Genomic DNA, 14,349 nt, shown 5'->3' with positions numbered 1-14,349 from the left:
GAAGTTGCCTCCTCTGCAGAACAAATGTATGCAGACAGCCTACTCAATTTTGTGCATCAAGTCAAATTTTTGTACAAAATATAGTTTACACAGGTAGAAGTCACAAAACAAAACAAAACAAAAAACAAAACAAAACATCATTACTCGGAAAATTGTGAAGAACCTTACCATATAACTCTTTGAAAGATGTCTCAATGTTTGAAAATGTCAATTGTGAAATATAATCTTTGAAAAATTCAAAAATAGCTAGACAGACCTGTGCTCTAATAGCTTACACATAATCTCAAACAATTGCATGCAATTTAACTTTTAAAATATATAGACTTCACAGAACAGGAAATTTAGTAGAATAAGCGGAATAGATTAAGAGCACACCTGTGATGAGAAAAAGACCATCCCATCCACTGCGCATTTTAAAAGAATTAATTTTACGGAAGGCAAATTAAATCTCAATGAAAAGGAAAGAAGAAGACGAAGGAGCCTCTTGAGTGACGCGGCTATGTCCTGAGTGATGCTGAAGTGCCATAAACACAAGTCCCTGTTCATCACCTCTGGAAACTTCTTTCACTCCCATCTGCTCTTCTGTCTCACCGCTCCTCTGCCCATGTGGCATCAAGTAACACTGCCATGGGCTGGATTTCTCACACACCCCACTGGTCACTGGCCGTAGGAAGTTGAAGTTGATTTTCTGAATCACCCTTCCACTGATTCTGGGTACTCACATCCTCCTCTGCCTCCTCTTCATCTTTTTTAGGGAATTACTGTGGCTCAGTTGGTGAAGAATCCGCCTGCAATGCGGAAGACCTGGGTTCAATCTCTGGGTTGGGAAGATCCCCTGGAGAAGGGAATGGCTACCCACTCTAGTATTCTGGCCTGGAGAATCCCATGATGGACTGTAAGGTCTATGGGGTCACAGAGAGTTGGACACGACTGAGTGACTTTCACTTTCACGGAATTTGTTTCCAGGAAGCTTGGAGATACTGACAAGCTCTCTGAGACAAAAGAAAGAGATTGAACATTTGTCAGCTGCTAACAAGTGCCAGGGGCTCTGTGGGGTCCTGAATATTTGTTATCCTATGGATTCTCATGAATACTTAAGAGAGCAAGATTCTAGGTGAAAACACTGGGACTCTGAGAGTAGCTTCCATTCAGACAGCTGGTGGATGTTCTCCCAGGTTATCTGTTTTAACTTCAGAAGGCACAGCTTAAAAACCACTTACTGGTTAGAACTAATTCAATTCAGGGAAAGTACTGAAAACTACGCAAAGCTCACAAAAAGTGGCATTGTTTGTTGGTGCGTTTGAACACAATCACACTTAAAATAATCCCTTGAAGAACGTTTTCCATTCTAGGAACAGAACATTTATGAAGAGTTGTTCTTTTAATAGTACGAAAGAAAGGAGACAAAAAGACTATTTTTTTTGCAAATAAAAATAATGCAACACACTACTCACGGAGAACCTAGGCTTATTGCTACTTTGGTGGCTTCGGGTTTGCCAGAGCAAATGTAACAGTTTTTCCACTTTAATTGGATTTATTTCTGAGTCCCATTTGCCATCCCTTCCTCCTCCCACCAATAAAACCAAAGGAAGCTAATTTTAGATGCATTTGCCCGGGTGGAGAAGGACAAGCTGCAGTATCTGGAGCTCTCAGGTTTGGGGTTATCTTCTGGGGTGACCGTGGTATTTGAACTTTGTAAAATTCATGCTTTCTCAGTTGCTGCAGCCATTGACTACTGCCTGGTGAACCAGAACCGCTCGTAGGTATTATTACTTGGTAGATGCTTGGAGACAGACTGCCAGGATTTGAATCCCATCTCCACCTCTTCCTTGTTGTGACTTTGCCAAACTACATAAATGCCCGTGCCTGTTTTCTTGTGTATTTTCGAAATGGGGAGGGGAATAGCTCCTATCCCCCGGGGCTTTGAGAGGGTTCAATGAATTAATACCCGTAAAGCACCAACAATAATATCTGGCACATAGTCTGTGCTATTTAAATTCCTGTTAGATAACTAATTAAAGAATAAAAAGGTATATTGCTATTCATTAAATGATTTTTAAAAATTGCTTTCCTTATACTATTTTGTTAACTGATTAGTTCATGTTTACATGAATTAGAATTGCTAAAAATTAACTTGCAGGACCTGATTTGGCATAAAATCAGACAGGAACCCAGAAGGAAGACGCAACAAATATCTCCATTTGTAGGAAGATGGGTTAAAAATGGTCTCCCAGTATTGATGATATGGCCCCAAATGATCGTTGAGGGGTTCTGCAACTGTCCTGAAGATGCACACATACTGTTGCCCCAGGCTGATGAAGCAGAAAGAAGAGAAAAATGGCTTCTGCCTTAGATCCCTGCAGAGCGAGAGTCTGGACAGATGACCGACTGCCCCATCCCCCTGAAATTCCAACAGAAAAAGACTGGCGGATCTCTGGGCTTTTCAAAGATCTTCCCTCATTTCAGAGAAACAAAGTAGACCGTTCTCAACTTCACAACATTATTTCTCTTGGAAGGAACAAAGGCTGGTTTAAACATGTAGATATTAAACATTTCCTTCCAAGAAAGACCTTCTTACTTTCTCCGTCTCATTCAAGGGGACACAAGGCGGCGCTTTGGCATTCTCCAGTGACACCTTCTATGTGTCCATGGACCTCCGGACACTGTCATGCCACCATCCTGGAAGGAATAAAGCATCTGAGAACGACAGATGGTTTCCTCCAGAAAAAAGCCAAGCTTACCCAAATAGTTGTTGCTCTTGTACATCTCGGTGATGTTGATCTTTGTGGCTCCTTGGGGAATCTCCACAACGCGGTGGTAGCCCAGGCTGGTGAGGGCATGCTTAAACACACCCGACACGACCTGGCAGCCCGTGTTGTCGCCTCCGCACACCCCGCACTTGTCCACGACTTTGTCGGAGCCTAGGTAGTCATCACAGCCAATGCTCTGCAAAGAGGTGGAAAACAAGAGACTCTTGTAGCGTATGTCAGGAGCGTCCCAGGGACGAAGGGGACAGGGGGCCACTGAGGATCTGTTGGTGGGTCTTGAACTGACTGTGTTCCTGCCCCCATCCAGCTCCTGCAGATGAGCGAGTTCCTCCTGCCTTTCACTCAACAGAATTTTACTGAGCGCCTACTCTGGGCAAAAACTTCTTTTCTAGGTATGTGTGAAATGTACATTGTAGTGGCGAGGTGGGGGTCACAGATAGTAAGATGAAAGTATTAGTCGCTCAGTCAGTCCAACTCCTTGCGCCCCATGGACTATATCCCACTAGGCTCCTCTGTCCATGGGACTCTCCAGGCAAGAATACTGGAGTGGGTTGTTATTTCCTTCTCTAGGGGATCTTCCCAACTCAGGGATCAAACTCGGGTCTCCTGCATTGCAGGCAAATTCTTTACAGTCTGAGCCACTGTAGTAAACAAATAAGTAAAACAAGCACACCTGGTGGTAATAAATGATCAAGAGAAAAATAACACAGGGAAAATGAATAAGGAGGATGTGGGGGTTGGACATTTATTTACACAGGTTAGACACTGAAGTTGTCCTGAAAACCCATCCCCCACTAGAAGATTTTGGGACCACGATAAGCGCGATAAGCACCTAAAACTGGGGTCTGTCCCCACATCTTCTGTTCTAAATGACAGATGATAGAAACACTTAGCCAAGAACCCCCACAAGTAGTGTTCTCAGGCCCTGTTTCTTAGGAAATTAAATCAAATTGGTTAAGATCTGGATCCCTGCTGGTCTCTGAAACATGGAGCAGTAGGACTTCTGCTTGGCTCTTCCAAAGCATTTTTCCCAGGGCAGAAGGGTACAGGAAAGCAAGTGACAGAAACATCAGTAAACTGGATGATATGCATCTGAATAACAGGATACTCTCTGTAGAGGCAGTCTCCCATCAGGGTTTAAAGGAAATCTGACCTTCTTGCATTTCCTCCCTTGAAGAACCTTTCCATTATTCATCCCAAGATCTTTTTGCTTTATCTTTCCACTCCCTATTCATGTATCTCTTAGGGCAATTAAACCTTCGGACAGAATGGAATGATTTTCACAGAATCCTTTTCCACCGCTGATTCCATAGGACTCACATTCATGTATCCTGAATTTAAAGTTAGGATGTGTGCTCAGCACAGAGAAGTTTCTGTCACAGTTCTGCGGGCAGACAGAAGTGAGCTGGATGCAGTTTGGACAATGAAATATCGGGATGACAGTATTTATTTCACTGGGTTAAGGGCATTGGAAATGATACTTGAATTAGAATGATACTTTACAACTTGAGAGACATTTGCTGAATCACAGGGTTGTGATGGTTCTGGAATTCTAAGAGCAGTCATCAGACCCCCACCTCAGGGGCAAAGTGGTCAGCAAACCATTCAAAGTCCACCTTGGATTTTGTTAAACAATCCTGGGTGTGTTCATGTGGGTCCTAAAGGTCCAATCTTATAGACAGAGTCAAATCAAAAGGTGTTCATTCTCCCCCAGCCCAATGCCAACTTCGTGTTTTGACTGACATCTCTCTGCAGGCACTGTACATTGGCATTATTACTTCCATATTCCTGCATGCACATTAGTCCATCAACGATAACTGGTCTCTCTTCACAAATAGCTTCTCTGTAAAACATTATTTCTGACAATAACAGAACATCATCTCAGTATGTTCCTACACATCCCATTAACCTTTCAAAATGCCATGTTTCCTATGTATTTCTCCTCCCTCAAATAGTTCCTGCCCTCACCCCATGCACATTGTAGCAGAAAAATAAGGAAAATGCTTTCCGTGCGTGATTTCTACCCTGCACCCCTGCTCGGTGTTCTCCTTTGCTTTCAAACAAGCAAAAAAAAAACAAAAAAACAAAAACCCACCATCAGAAAAAAGTTTGGGAAAGTAGATCCCACTTTGCTAAAGAAAGATGCTTACTGAATTAAGGAGATGCCTCCGATGGTCACTGATGGGGAGATGAACAGAGAAGCTGGCAGCACTCACTCCCTGCCCTAGCAATATCTGACTTTCCTCCCTTCCCCCAACCATGATCCATTCTTGCTACCCCTGGACTCAACTTCTCCCGGATGGAGCTCATTCTCTCGGGGTACTCCAGGTAAATTAAAGAATGGGTACCAAGACACAGAAGTAGGAAAAAACACTGAGGAATCAGGAAACATGCTCATAGACAGACATGGTTGAAGTGTAGGTTTGCTAGGAGGGATGAAAGGACGCTGGAGAATTCAGCTGAGTTTAAGGATCTTGTTTGCCAGGGTGAAGAATCAGAATTTTATTCAATTGTATCAACAACCACTGGGTGTCTGAAGAAGGTGAGGGCCACCCTCAGATTTTGTTCAGACAATAACCTTGGCTGTAGTTAGGAGTGGGTCTTAGAGTGGGGAGAAGAGGCAGTCTAGTGAGTTCTTCTCTTGTCAATGGGGTGTATGGGCTATTTCAGGAATGAATGAGAGCTTTTGAAGACAGGGGCTGACACTGTATGAATCCTCAGCCCCTAGCCCAGTTAGAGTGGAACAATCACAAAGAAATTATACAGCTCTAGATTGCTTCAGACAACCTAGACACAGACAAAAAAGCATTCTATCTTGTAAATCAGACATTACATTAAAATGTTCTGCACAGTGCAATGGATCCCCCACCAGATTTCCTATACAGCACAGACACTCCTAATAAATCTAGACGTGGAAAGGGAGGGCTGCAGCAGTTTTTCCTGGTCTGGAGGTTGCCTTCAGAGAAGCACGTGGTGGCACAAGTGATGGCAAGAACTGAAGATAACATCCTGCCTTCTCAGAACCCATCTCTGGACTCTGGGTGCCCAGGGTTCACTCCTTAAAAGAGAAGTCAGAAGAAGGGGTGTGTGTGTGTGTGTGAACCTTCTTTGAGGAGTGTCAAGGGGCTAACAGAGCACACTTCTAGGGTTCTAGTGGCCACCGACGGTCTCTGAAAGACTGGATTGCCATGGAGGTGTTACATGTCTTACATGCAGGTCACAAAGCAGGAAGGACAATCCCATAACATGAACTTGGTGGAGGTCATGCTTTTAAGATTTTTATTTTTAACACTGTGACCACCAGCAAATTGCCTATCTGACAATTGTCCCTTCTCCTGCACAGGGCTATGATGAGTATCTGATGATATAAAGAGAGAAATTTGAACTTGGAGTCCAGGCAGGGCATGGCTAAGGAAGTGACCTTTGGGCTAGAATCTGAAAAACAATAAGGATCATTTATGGCAAGATGGAAACATGTAAAACACGCATTTTATCATTGATGTTGTTGAGTGACTGCACCAGGTGGGCCATCTGGGAAATGCCAGGCTGAATCTGACACATGTCCTGCCTATGGGAATTAGACTCTAACTTGGGGGATAAGACATACATGCAGAAAATGACATGCTAATAGGCAATGAGGAGTCCCTGTATCCTCTGTGTCATGCTGAGTCAGATCAACTCTCTTTTAGAAAGCTGATAATTACCAATGGGACAGATAAGTCTGGAGAATGTGGCAATATCCCAGTCTGAACTAGGGGAATAGTGATGGCAGGAAGAGGATTTCAGAAATGCTTAGGAAGCAAAATGGACTGATCTTTGTGAGGAGGAAGGGAGCTCCATTTGTCCTCCTCCTTTTCTTCCCCTTCCTCCTCAATCTTGTCATACCTAACGTTTACAGTCTTTGTCATACTCCAAGTCCTCTGAATATACAGTTTTCTCATTTACTCTTAAAAGCAATCTACACTATTGCTGAAAAACTAGGAAAATAAGAATTAAGATACAGATTAGGTAACTGGCCCAAGGCCATTCTGCTAATAAGTGGTGGGGCTGGATCTGAAGCCAGAGCCCATGATTATAACTATTAAGCAAAAACTGACCCCACCAAAGGATCAGAGGTCACACTGAGGGTTCAAGCATTATTGAAGGAGCGGATGGTGGCAGTGACCTAGGTGGAGAGGAATGAGTTCAAGGCGCTGTTAGCACAGACAGTGACAGCTTGGTCCAGGAGTGACTCTGGCATTCTCCTCTTTCAACATTATGGAGTATCAAACACATCATGTGTCTCTCACACAGACTATTTTAACACTATACACACAGTAAGTGAATAAATATTTGGGCTCATCTTCCTATCACATTACCTTCTTATTGTTATAACTTTTCATTTTGAAATAGTTCTTAAGACTGACAAAAAAGCTGTAAAAACAGTACAGAGCATTTCAGTGACCCCATCACCCAGCCTCCCTTGAGAACAATATCGCACATTGTCAAAACCATGTATATCATGCATATCAGTATATTAACTCAAGAATAAACTTCATTTGGATTTTGGCATTTTTTAACCTGCACTTTTTCTTGGTGTATATATCTACAAAATTTGATCACATGTCTAGACTTGTGAACTGTGTTACTTTCTTTAAAGCAGCTGGTATTCGCCTCCAAAACATGGCTGGGTAAATTGATAAGAGGAGCTGACGTCATTTACCAGGAAAAGCAGTTTGCAGTGATGGAAAGAATGTTGTACTGAGAATCAGGCAACCTGAAGCACAGTTCTGGCTCAGTCCCTGACTTACATGTGATGCTGGATGGGTTGCTTCTCTCCAGGCTTGACGCTGAAAACATTTCTACCATTATCCAGACCTACACGGGACAGTGCTCAAAAATAAATCTGAACTGAATTCTGTTTTTGCATATCAGAAGTCTGGTCAACTGGTCTCTGATGGGCATGACTTAATAGCGCTGGTCTATGCCTCTAATGGGCTTTCCTGGTGACTCAGAGATAATCTGCCTGCCAATGCAGGAGATGAGGGTTTGATCCCTGAGTTGGGAAGATCCCCTGGGGAAGGAAATGGCAAGCCACTCTGGTATTCACACCTGGGAAATCCCATAGACAGAGAAAACTGGCAGCCATAGTGCATGGGGGTCACAAAAGAGCAACTGAGCGACCAAACACAACAACAGGTCTCTAAACTCTTTCAGAGGCACCACCCCAGTGCCAGCAGTGGGCTCAGAAGGCGATACTGGAGTCTGCTAGAGCTAGGTCTTGATGCGTCTCCACTTAGGAGTGCTGCATCGGTGGACGTGTCAATTAGCCATTCTGAGCCTCAGTTTATCTATGACTGGGGTGGCACCTCCTAGCACAGCGGGAAGATTGGATGAAGTAAACACAGAAGGCATTTAGCAGGATGCTGTGATAGGGTGGCTTCCCAGAAAACACTGGGTTTATCATTGTCTTTACAGACTTGGTTTAATCGAGAATCCATCCATTTCAAAGTAAATCCTATCACATGTCAGTGCTCAGACTCACTGCTATTTCTATAGCACTTCCTATTACTTGTCAGTTGTAGATATTCTCTTCTTCACGTGGAGAAATTCAGAGAAGTCTGAAGAGCTAAGAAAAGGCCAAGTTCACCAAAAACGTAAGGCACCTTATGTAGCTCCTTTGCATCCTTACTGCTCCAATAGTACCAAGTGAAGATGGACAGAACGAGCATCTGGTCCTTGGTCTATCTTGATTTCATCTCTTTTTCTTTTTTTCTGCTCATCACATGCTGTCATTCAAAAGAGATATTTCTTGTTGTTACAAAGGAGATTGGACAACCATCAGATATCCTTTTACTCTTCCAGTGATTTTTGCAACATGTCATAGGAAAATTTTACATGTTGCAAGCCATCATAGGAGAAATTGCTCAAGAATTGCCCCCAATTGTGTGCCAAAATTAACCTAAATGAAATTTCCTGTGGGAAATGAGCAATCTGGATGACATTTTTGGTGGTGAATTTCACAGGGAGGAGGCCTCTGTACATCATGGCAGGGTAGGCTGGTGCCAGGCGTGCAGATACTGGAGCTTCGGACTCCCTAATGGGAAGCAGATGTTTCTATGTGTGCTCAGTAAACACACCAGATAAGCTAACCTCCACCCGTTGGCCAGATGACACCAACAGGTAAAACAAAGTGCCTTAATAACCATGCTGTCATAACAGTGTGGGAGAACAGTATTATTAAAACGGTTAGTCCTTAACACCAATGTACTTATATTTACGCTGAACTAATTCATGGAAATATATATGGATGCCAAAACTTCTATTCACGACATCCTGTTGAAAGAAATTCTTGGGCTTATGATAAATATCTCCTTCTTTTTACGGTTAGGAATGTAGATCAGCACCACCTTCCTGGAAAGTTATTTAGCAAAAAATACTGTTTGACCCAGGAATTCTTCTTCTTTTGTTTTGCTTTAAAATTTTATTTATTTATTTTTGGCTGTGCTGGTTCTTTGTTGCTGAGCAGACCTCTTCTAGTTGTGGTGTGTGGGCTTCTCATTGCAGTGGCTTTTCGTTTTGCAGAGCACGGGCTGGAGGGCGCTGCAGGCTCCAGGAGTTGCAACTCCTGGGCTCCAGAGCACAGGCTCAATAGTTGTGGTGCACAGGCTTAGCCGCTCCTCGGCCTGTGGGATCTTCCTGGATTAGGGATCGAACTCATGTCTCCTGCACTGGCAGGTGGAATCTTTGCCACTGAGCCACCATGGAAGCCTCCAGCAATTCTTCTTCTAGGAATTTACGCTAAGGAAATTATAAGAGGCCAACAATTTCTGTGCGAAGGATCTCATTACCATGTTATTATTAATAAAAATATGGAAACATCTTAAATGTCCAACATAGGGAAATAGTTATACAATAGACAAAAATTCTCCGAGAAATACTGGCTGGATCTTTCCCCAGTTGTTTTCTTATTAAAATCTTCCAGCGCTTGTGCCTACAGGATTGACTCTCAATACAGTTCAGTAAATGTCTCCTGAGGAACCCATACTATGTGCCAGTACAGTGCTAGGCAGGAGAGACACGAAGGCAAAACCAACCTGGTTCCTACTAAAAACTTATAGTCCAAATCAGGGGTCTGCAAACTACTGCCCACTGACCAAATCTGGCCACCACCTGTTTTCATAAATAAAGATTTATTGGAACACAAACATGCCCATTAGCTATTGTTGGGGCTGCGTTTGTGTTACAACAGCAGGGTTGAGTCGTTGAGACAGAGATAGTGAAGTGGAACAAGACCCTGTGGTCCTTGTCCTCATGTCCTCAGCTTAACTGCTGTCTGTGGAAAACTTAAGCCAGAGACTAAGTTTAATCAGAGAAGTGAGAAAATGCGGCAACAAAGGAAAACAGTCAGTGGGAAATAATAACTTCCTAGTCATTTAGCATAGTCAAGGACTTCCAGTTCCTTCTCAAGGGTGATAGATAATATTCTGAGCCATATCCTGTGAGCTGTCTTATAGATACTAAAACCCTCACAGGTGAAAGAAGTTAGCTATGTAATGACCAGATGTAGCCATGAAATAAGCTGCCACAATCCCAAGAACTGGCCTCAAGAAATGGAAACAAACCGATCCTGGAACTGAAGATTAACTGTACTTAATCTAGGTGATGCTGGTCAGACCACTGATGACCAATTTCAAGATGACTGTCAGAACTGATTGTGCTATTTCTGCATGTAGCCCCCTCCCTCAACCTATAAAAGCTCTTTCCCACTGATTGTCAGTGTGGGGCAAACAACCTCTGGACAGGCATCTGCCCTCCCACCCCTGGCCGCCAGCATCCAAAACAAAGCAAACTTTCCTTTCCACCAACCTGGCCTCTTTAATAGCTTTGAGCAGCGAGCAGCCGGATCCTACTTTTAGATACAATAGTATGGCCCACAAAGCCTAAAATATTTGTTTTAGTGATTTATAGGAAAAAAAAAAGAAAGCCAACCCCTGGTCTAAATCAAAAGACAGACATGATGCCATCTTTCAATATGGTGTGTAAATGTTCAGAGGGAGGATGCAGAGCCCTGTACAGACAAGACAGAAGCTGAAGTTGATGGCTCCAATCTGCCCCTGATGGCCCTCATCCTGTATCACACGCCACTCACCTGACTTGTCTCAATGTGTCTCAACTGTAAGATGCAAGGCCAAGAGTTATCTTCCACCTCAGTCATTTTCTTTTTCCCCCTTAAGCAGAAAACGCATACTTTTCAAACAAAACCTCACGCAGAAACAGACTTTCAATACGTAAACTGAGAAAAGCAGAACTGTTCTGTAGAAGAGGGGCTGGAAGGGTTGGGAAGCCCCATGTCTTGTCATCCTGCTGGCTCTTCTTCCTCATGGCCAGGGTTTCTCAACTGCAGCTCTAGCACCATTTTGGCCCAGATAGTTCTTGGTTGTGGGAACTGTCTTCTGCACTGTGGGATGATTAGTAGCAGCCCTGGTTTCTACCTCCTGGATGCCAGTAGCCACCCCCTGCCTCAATACGACAAACAAAAATATCTGTGTAGGTGTGCAAACATGGGCGCTCAGCCATGTCCAACTCTTTACAACCCCACAGACAGTAGCCTGCCATGCTCCTCAGTCCATGGAATTTTCCAAGCGGGAATACTGCGTCTCTAGGGGATCTTCCCAACCCAGGGGTGGAACCTTTGTCTCTTGCATTGGCAGGTGTGTTCTCTACCACTTGAGCTACTGGGGTAGGCATTGCCAAATGTCCCCTTGGGAACAAAACCACCCCTAGTTGAGAAGCACTGCTCTAGTTTATTCCATAGCTCATGGGAGACCTAGGAGCACAGATACCCCAGAAAAAAGCTTTAAAACAGTGGCAATTTCATAGAAGTGCAAAACAGTCATCTGTAAATGTCAGAAGCTAAGGAGCAAAGAATACGTAATTACCCGGTCTTAAAAAACACTTCCCCATTGCCATCAAGCTGCCTTCTAGAGCCCTTGAAGCTTGCCTTTTGGCTTAACTTCAATATGAGCACATATGGGCTGGAAAGAGCACAGTGCCTGGCATACAGGAGGTGCATAGTAAGTGTCTGTTGAATGAAGGAGCAGTTTGGTTGAGGAACCAAGAGAATAAAGTTATAGGAACCAATTTGCTTCTTCAACTGAATCATCTTGAAGTCTCTTCTGGTGCTAAACTGTTTCTGGGGGAAAAAGGGGTACAGTCCTGATATGAAAAAATTCTGTCATGTCTAAAGGAGAAATGTGCTTCATGTAGACAAAATTAAACTGGAAACAAGAATCAATGGGAACCAACCAAACTAACAATGTCATTCATTGGAAGGGAAGAAATGGTGCATGGGATAAAAGGTATTCTGGCTTCCTTAATGAAGGCAATTGTGAAACTGGCAATCTGGCTTTAATCAAGCTTTTGGCTGTCCCTTTTCAGTACTTCATCTCATTTCATTAGAGAGGAGCACCTTACCAAGTGACTCAACTAGAAGAAAATGTTGGCACCCTCCTAGCATAAAATTGGGTGAGAATCAACTACACCAATGTTTATAAATCTGAGGGATGAGATCCCGAGAGGGATCATTTGATATGCAGTGAGAAAATTACCAACCCTTCTCTTCCTAGGGTCATCTTTCCCTGGAGACTGGGGGTATTTCAAACTCTAAAATTTCAAGGCTTCACTTTCACGATCTTCCTCCCTAATGGACTGAAATGAGGGGGCATGAATGCATTATGATAATGACAACTTCTCTGTTATATTAACAAAAGTAAGGTGCCCATATTTTTTAACAGAATAGGAGAAACCTCCGGACTTCACTTTTAAAATGTAAGACTGACTGGTAACTGCTCTGTTTAAAGAGAATTCTGTTTAACGGGGAACTCTGCTCAATGTTATGTGGCAGCCTGGATGGGAGGGGAGTTTGAGGGAGAAAGGATACATGTACATGGATGGCCGAGTCACTCCACCATGCACCTGAAACTATCACAACATCGTTAATCAGCTATACTCCAATATAAAATAAAAAGTTAAAACAAGAGAGAATTCTGTTTAAAATATCTGGTCAGATTGTATCTTAACTCTATAGGGCTGCCAAGGGGTCAGGACCAGGAAGTTTCTTGCAGAAGGGAGCAGAGAGACGCTGTCTACACTTTGAAGGGTGACATTCTGGAAGCCAGATCACCAGCAAAGTCAACAGTGAGGTGGGCAGATGAACTGCGCTCCAGGATGGAGGCTGCTTGCACATTGGCCCAGTTTACACGGCCTCCTGGGTGCAGACAGCCCACATCCACTGGTGCAGGTCCAACCAGAAGGACCTGGGGGGACCGTGGTCCCTTCCAGGGACCAGAAGGCAATGAGGGAGGCTCATGCTTGTCCTTGTCATTTCCCATAATTCAGTCTGTCTCTAGACCTGCCTGTTTGCATTTTTCTCCACAAGATGGCACCTATAAGCCTTGGTAAAAGGGTATTCACATAAGCAATAGTTTACAGACAAGAAACAATGGTTAAACATGAAAAGGAGTGATAGTCTAGGAACACAAGAAGGGGAGATTCAGAAATTCAGGGTGACTGCATATTTCTCGTGCCCTTATGTGCAAGTTTCTGCCATATTGTTAAGATGTGATGTTCACTTCTCAAAATGTTTTTGTGGAGCATTTAAAAATGTGGGTGGAATATTCAGGCTTTCTATTTCCAGAATGTTCAAGAAAATGCTTAAAAATCTATGTGAGTTAAGCTTTGGGGGTTAATGGGCTTTTTTGCTGTCACTGGGGGATCTCTTCTGGGATGACCGAGAGAACTGGTGGGTTGGGAGGGTGGAGGGATGGGAGGGTGGGTGAGTGGGAGGAGATTAGAAGGAAAGACTGGCTGCTAAAGCAGGAGGGCTCAATCCTAAGACTCCAGACTGGGGGAAGGCCACACTGAAATGCTGTTTTCAGAAGATGCTTGGCGCCCACAGACAATGGGTTAGAGATGGAAGAGGCTAGAGGATGAGAAGCACAAAGACATCAGGATGGACACAGAGATTGGAGGCCCGGACCAGAGAGACAGAATTAGAATGGAGGGCAAGGGCACAGTGATGTGAGGCTGAAGAAACAACTAATGGATTGAAGAAGGATGGTCTACGGAAGGTAAAGACTGGGAGACCCGTGGCTTTGGAACCTGGAAGAATACTACAGAAGTTTTCCTAGAAAATCAGGTCTTTGATGGCGTCATCTTAGAGAGAGGGTCTGAGTGTACATCTTGATCATCATTAATTCATTCATTAAATTTAGTCATGTAAATTCTCTTTCTCTCTTTGACTGGAACTTTTCTCTAGGACACTAAACATTCTTATTTCAGCTTTTTGGATGGAAATCCTTTCAAATCTTATTTATCACTCCTCTGTTTTGATTTTCTTTTTAAAAATAAAGAATAATAAGTACTGTTGGATCTTCACTATCCTACTGCTTCAGAAAGGGTGGTCCAGATCCTCTACATAGAAAACCCTAAAGACTCTACCAGAAAATTACTAGAGCTAATCAATGAATATAGTAAAGTTGCAGGATATAAAATTAACACACAGAAATCCCTTGCATTCCTATATACTAACAATGAAAAA

General features: G+C 43.3%; 1 protein-coding gene across 6 annotated transcripts in view; it reads right to left on the bottom strand.

Moving 5' to 3' along the window:
* THSD4 (thrombospondin type 1 domain containing 4) overlaps positions 1-14,349 on the bottom strand; it is a 630,092-nt gene that overhangs the window by 106,492 nt on the left and 509,251 nt on the right. For all 6 annotated transcript variants that reach the window (XM_043470952.1, XM_043470955.1, XM_043470954.1 and 3 more), the window contains one exon: positions 2,742-2,946. In XM_043470952.1, the coding sequence (XP_043326887.1) occupies positions 2,742-2,946 (205 nt within the window). The remainder of the gene's footprint in view (positions 1-2,741; positions 2,947-14,349) is intronic.

Source organism: Cervus canadensis, chromosome 6 (assembly GCF_019320065.1).
Source record: "Cervus canadensis isolate Bull #8, Minnesota chromosome 6, ASM1932006v1, whole genome shotgun sequence".
Lineage (NCBI taxonomy): Eukaryota > Metazoa > Chordata > Mammalia > Artiodactyla > Cervidae > Cervus > Cervus canadensis.
Note: the sequence above shows the minus strand (reverse complement) of the source record. Positions and strands in the feature narration are given on the sequence as shown.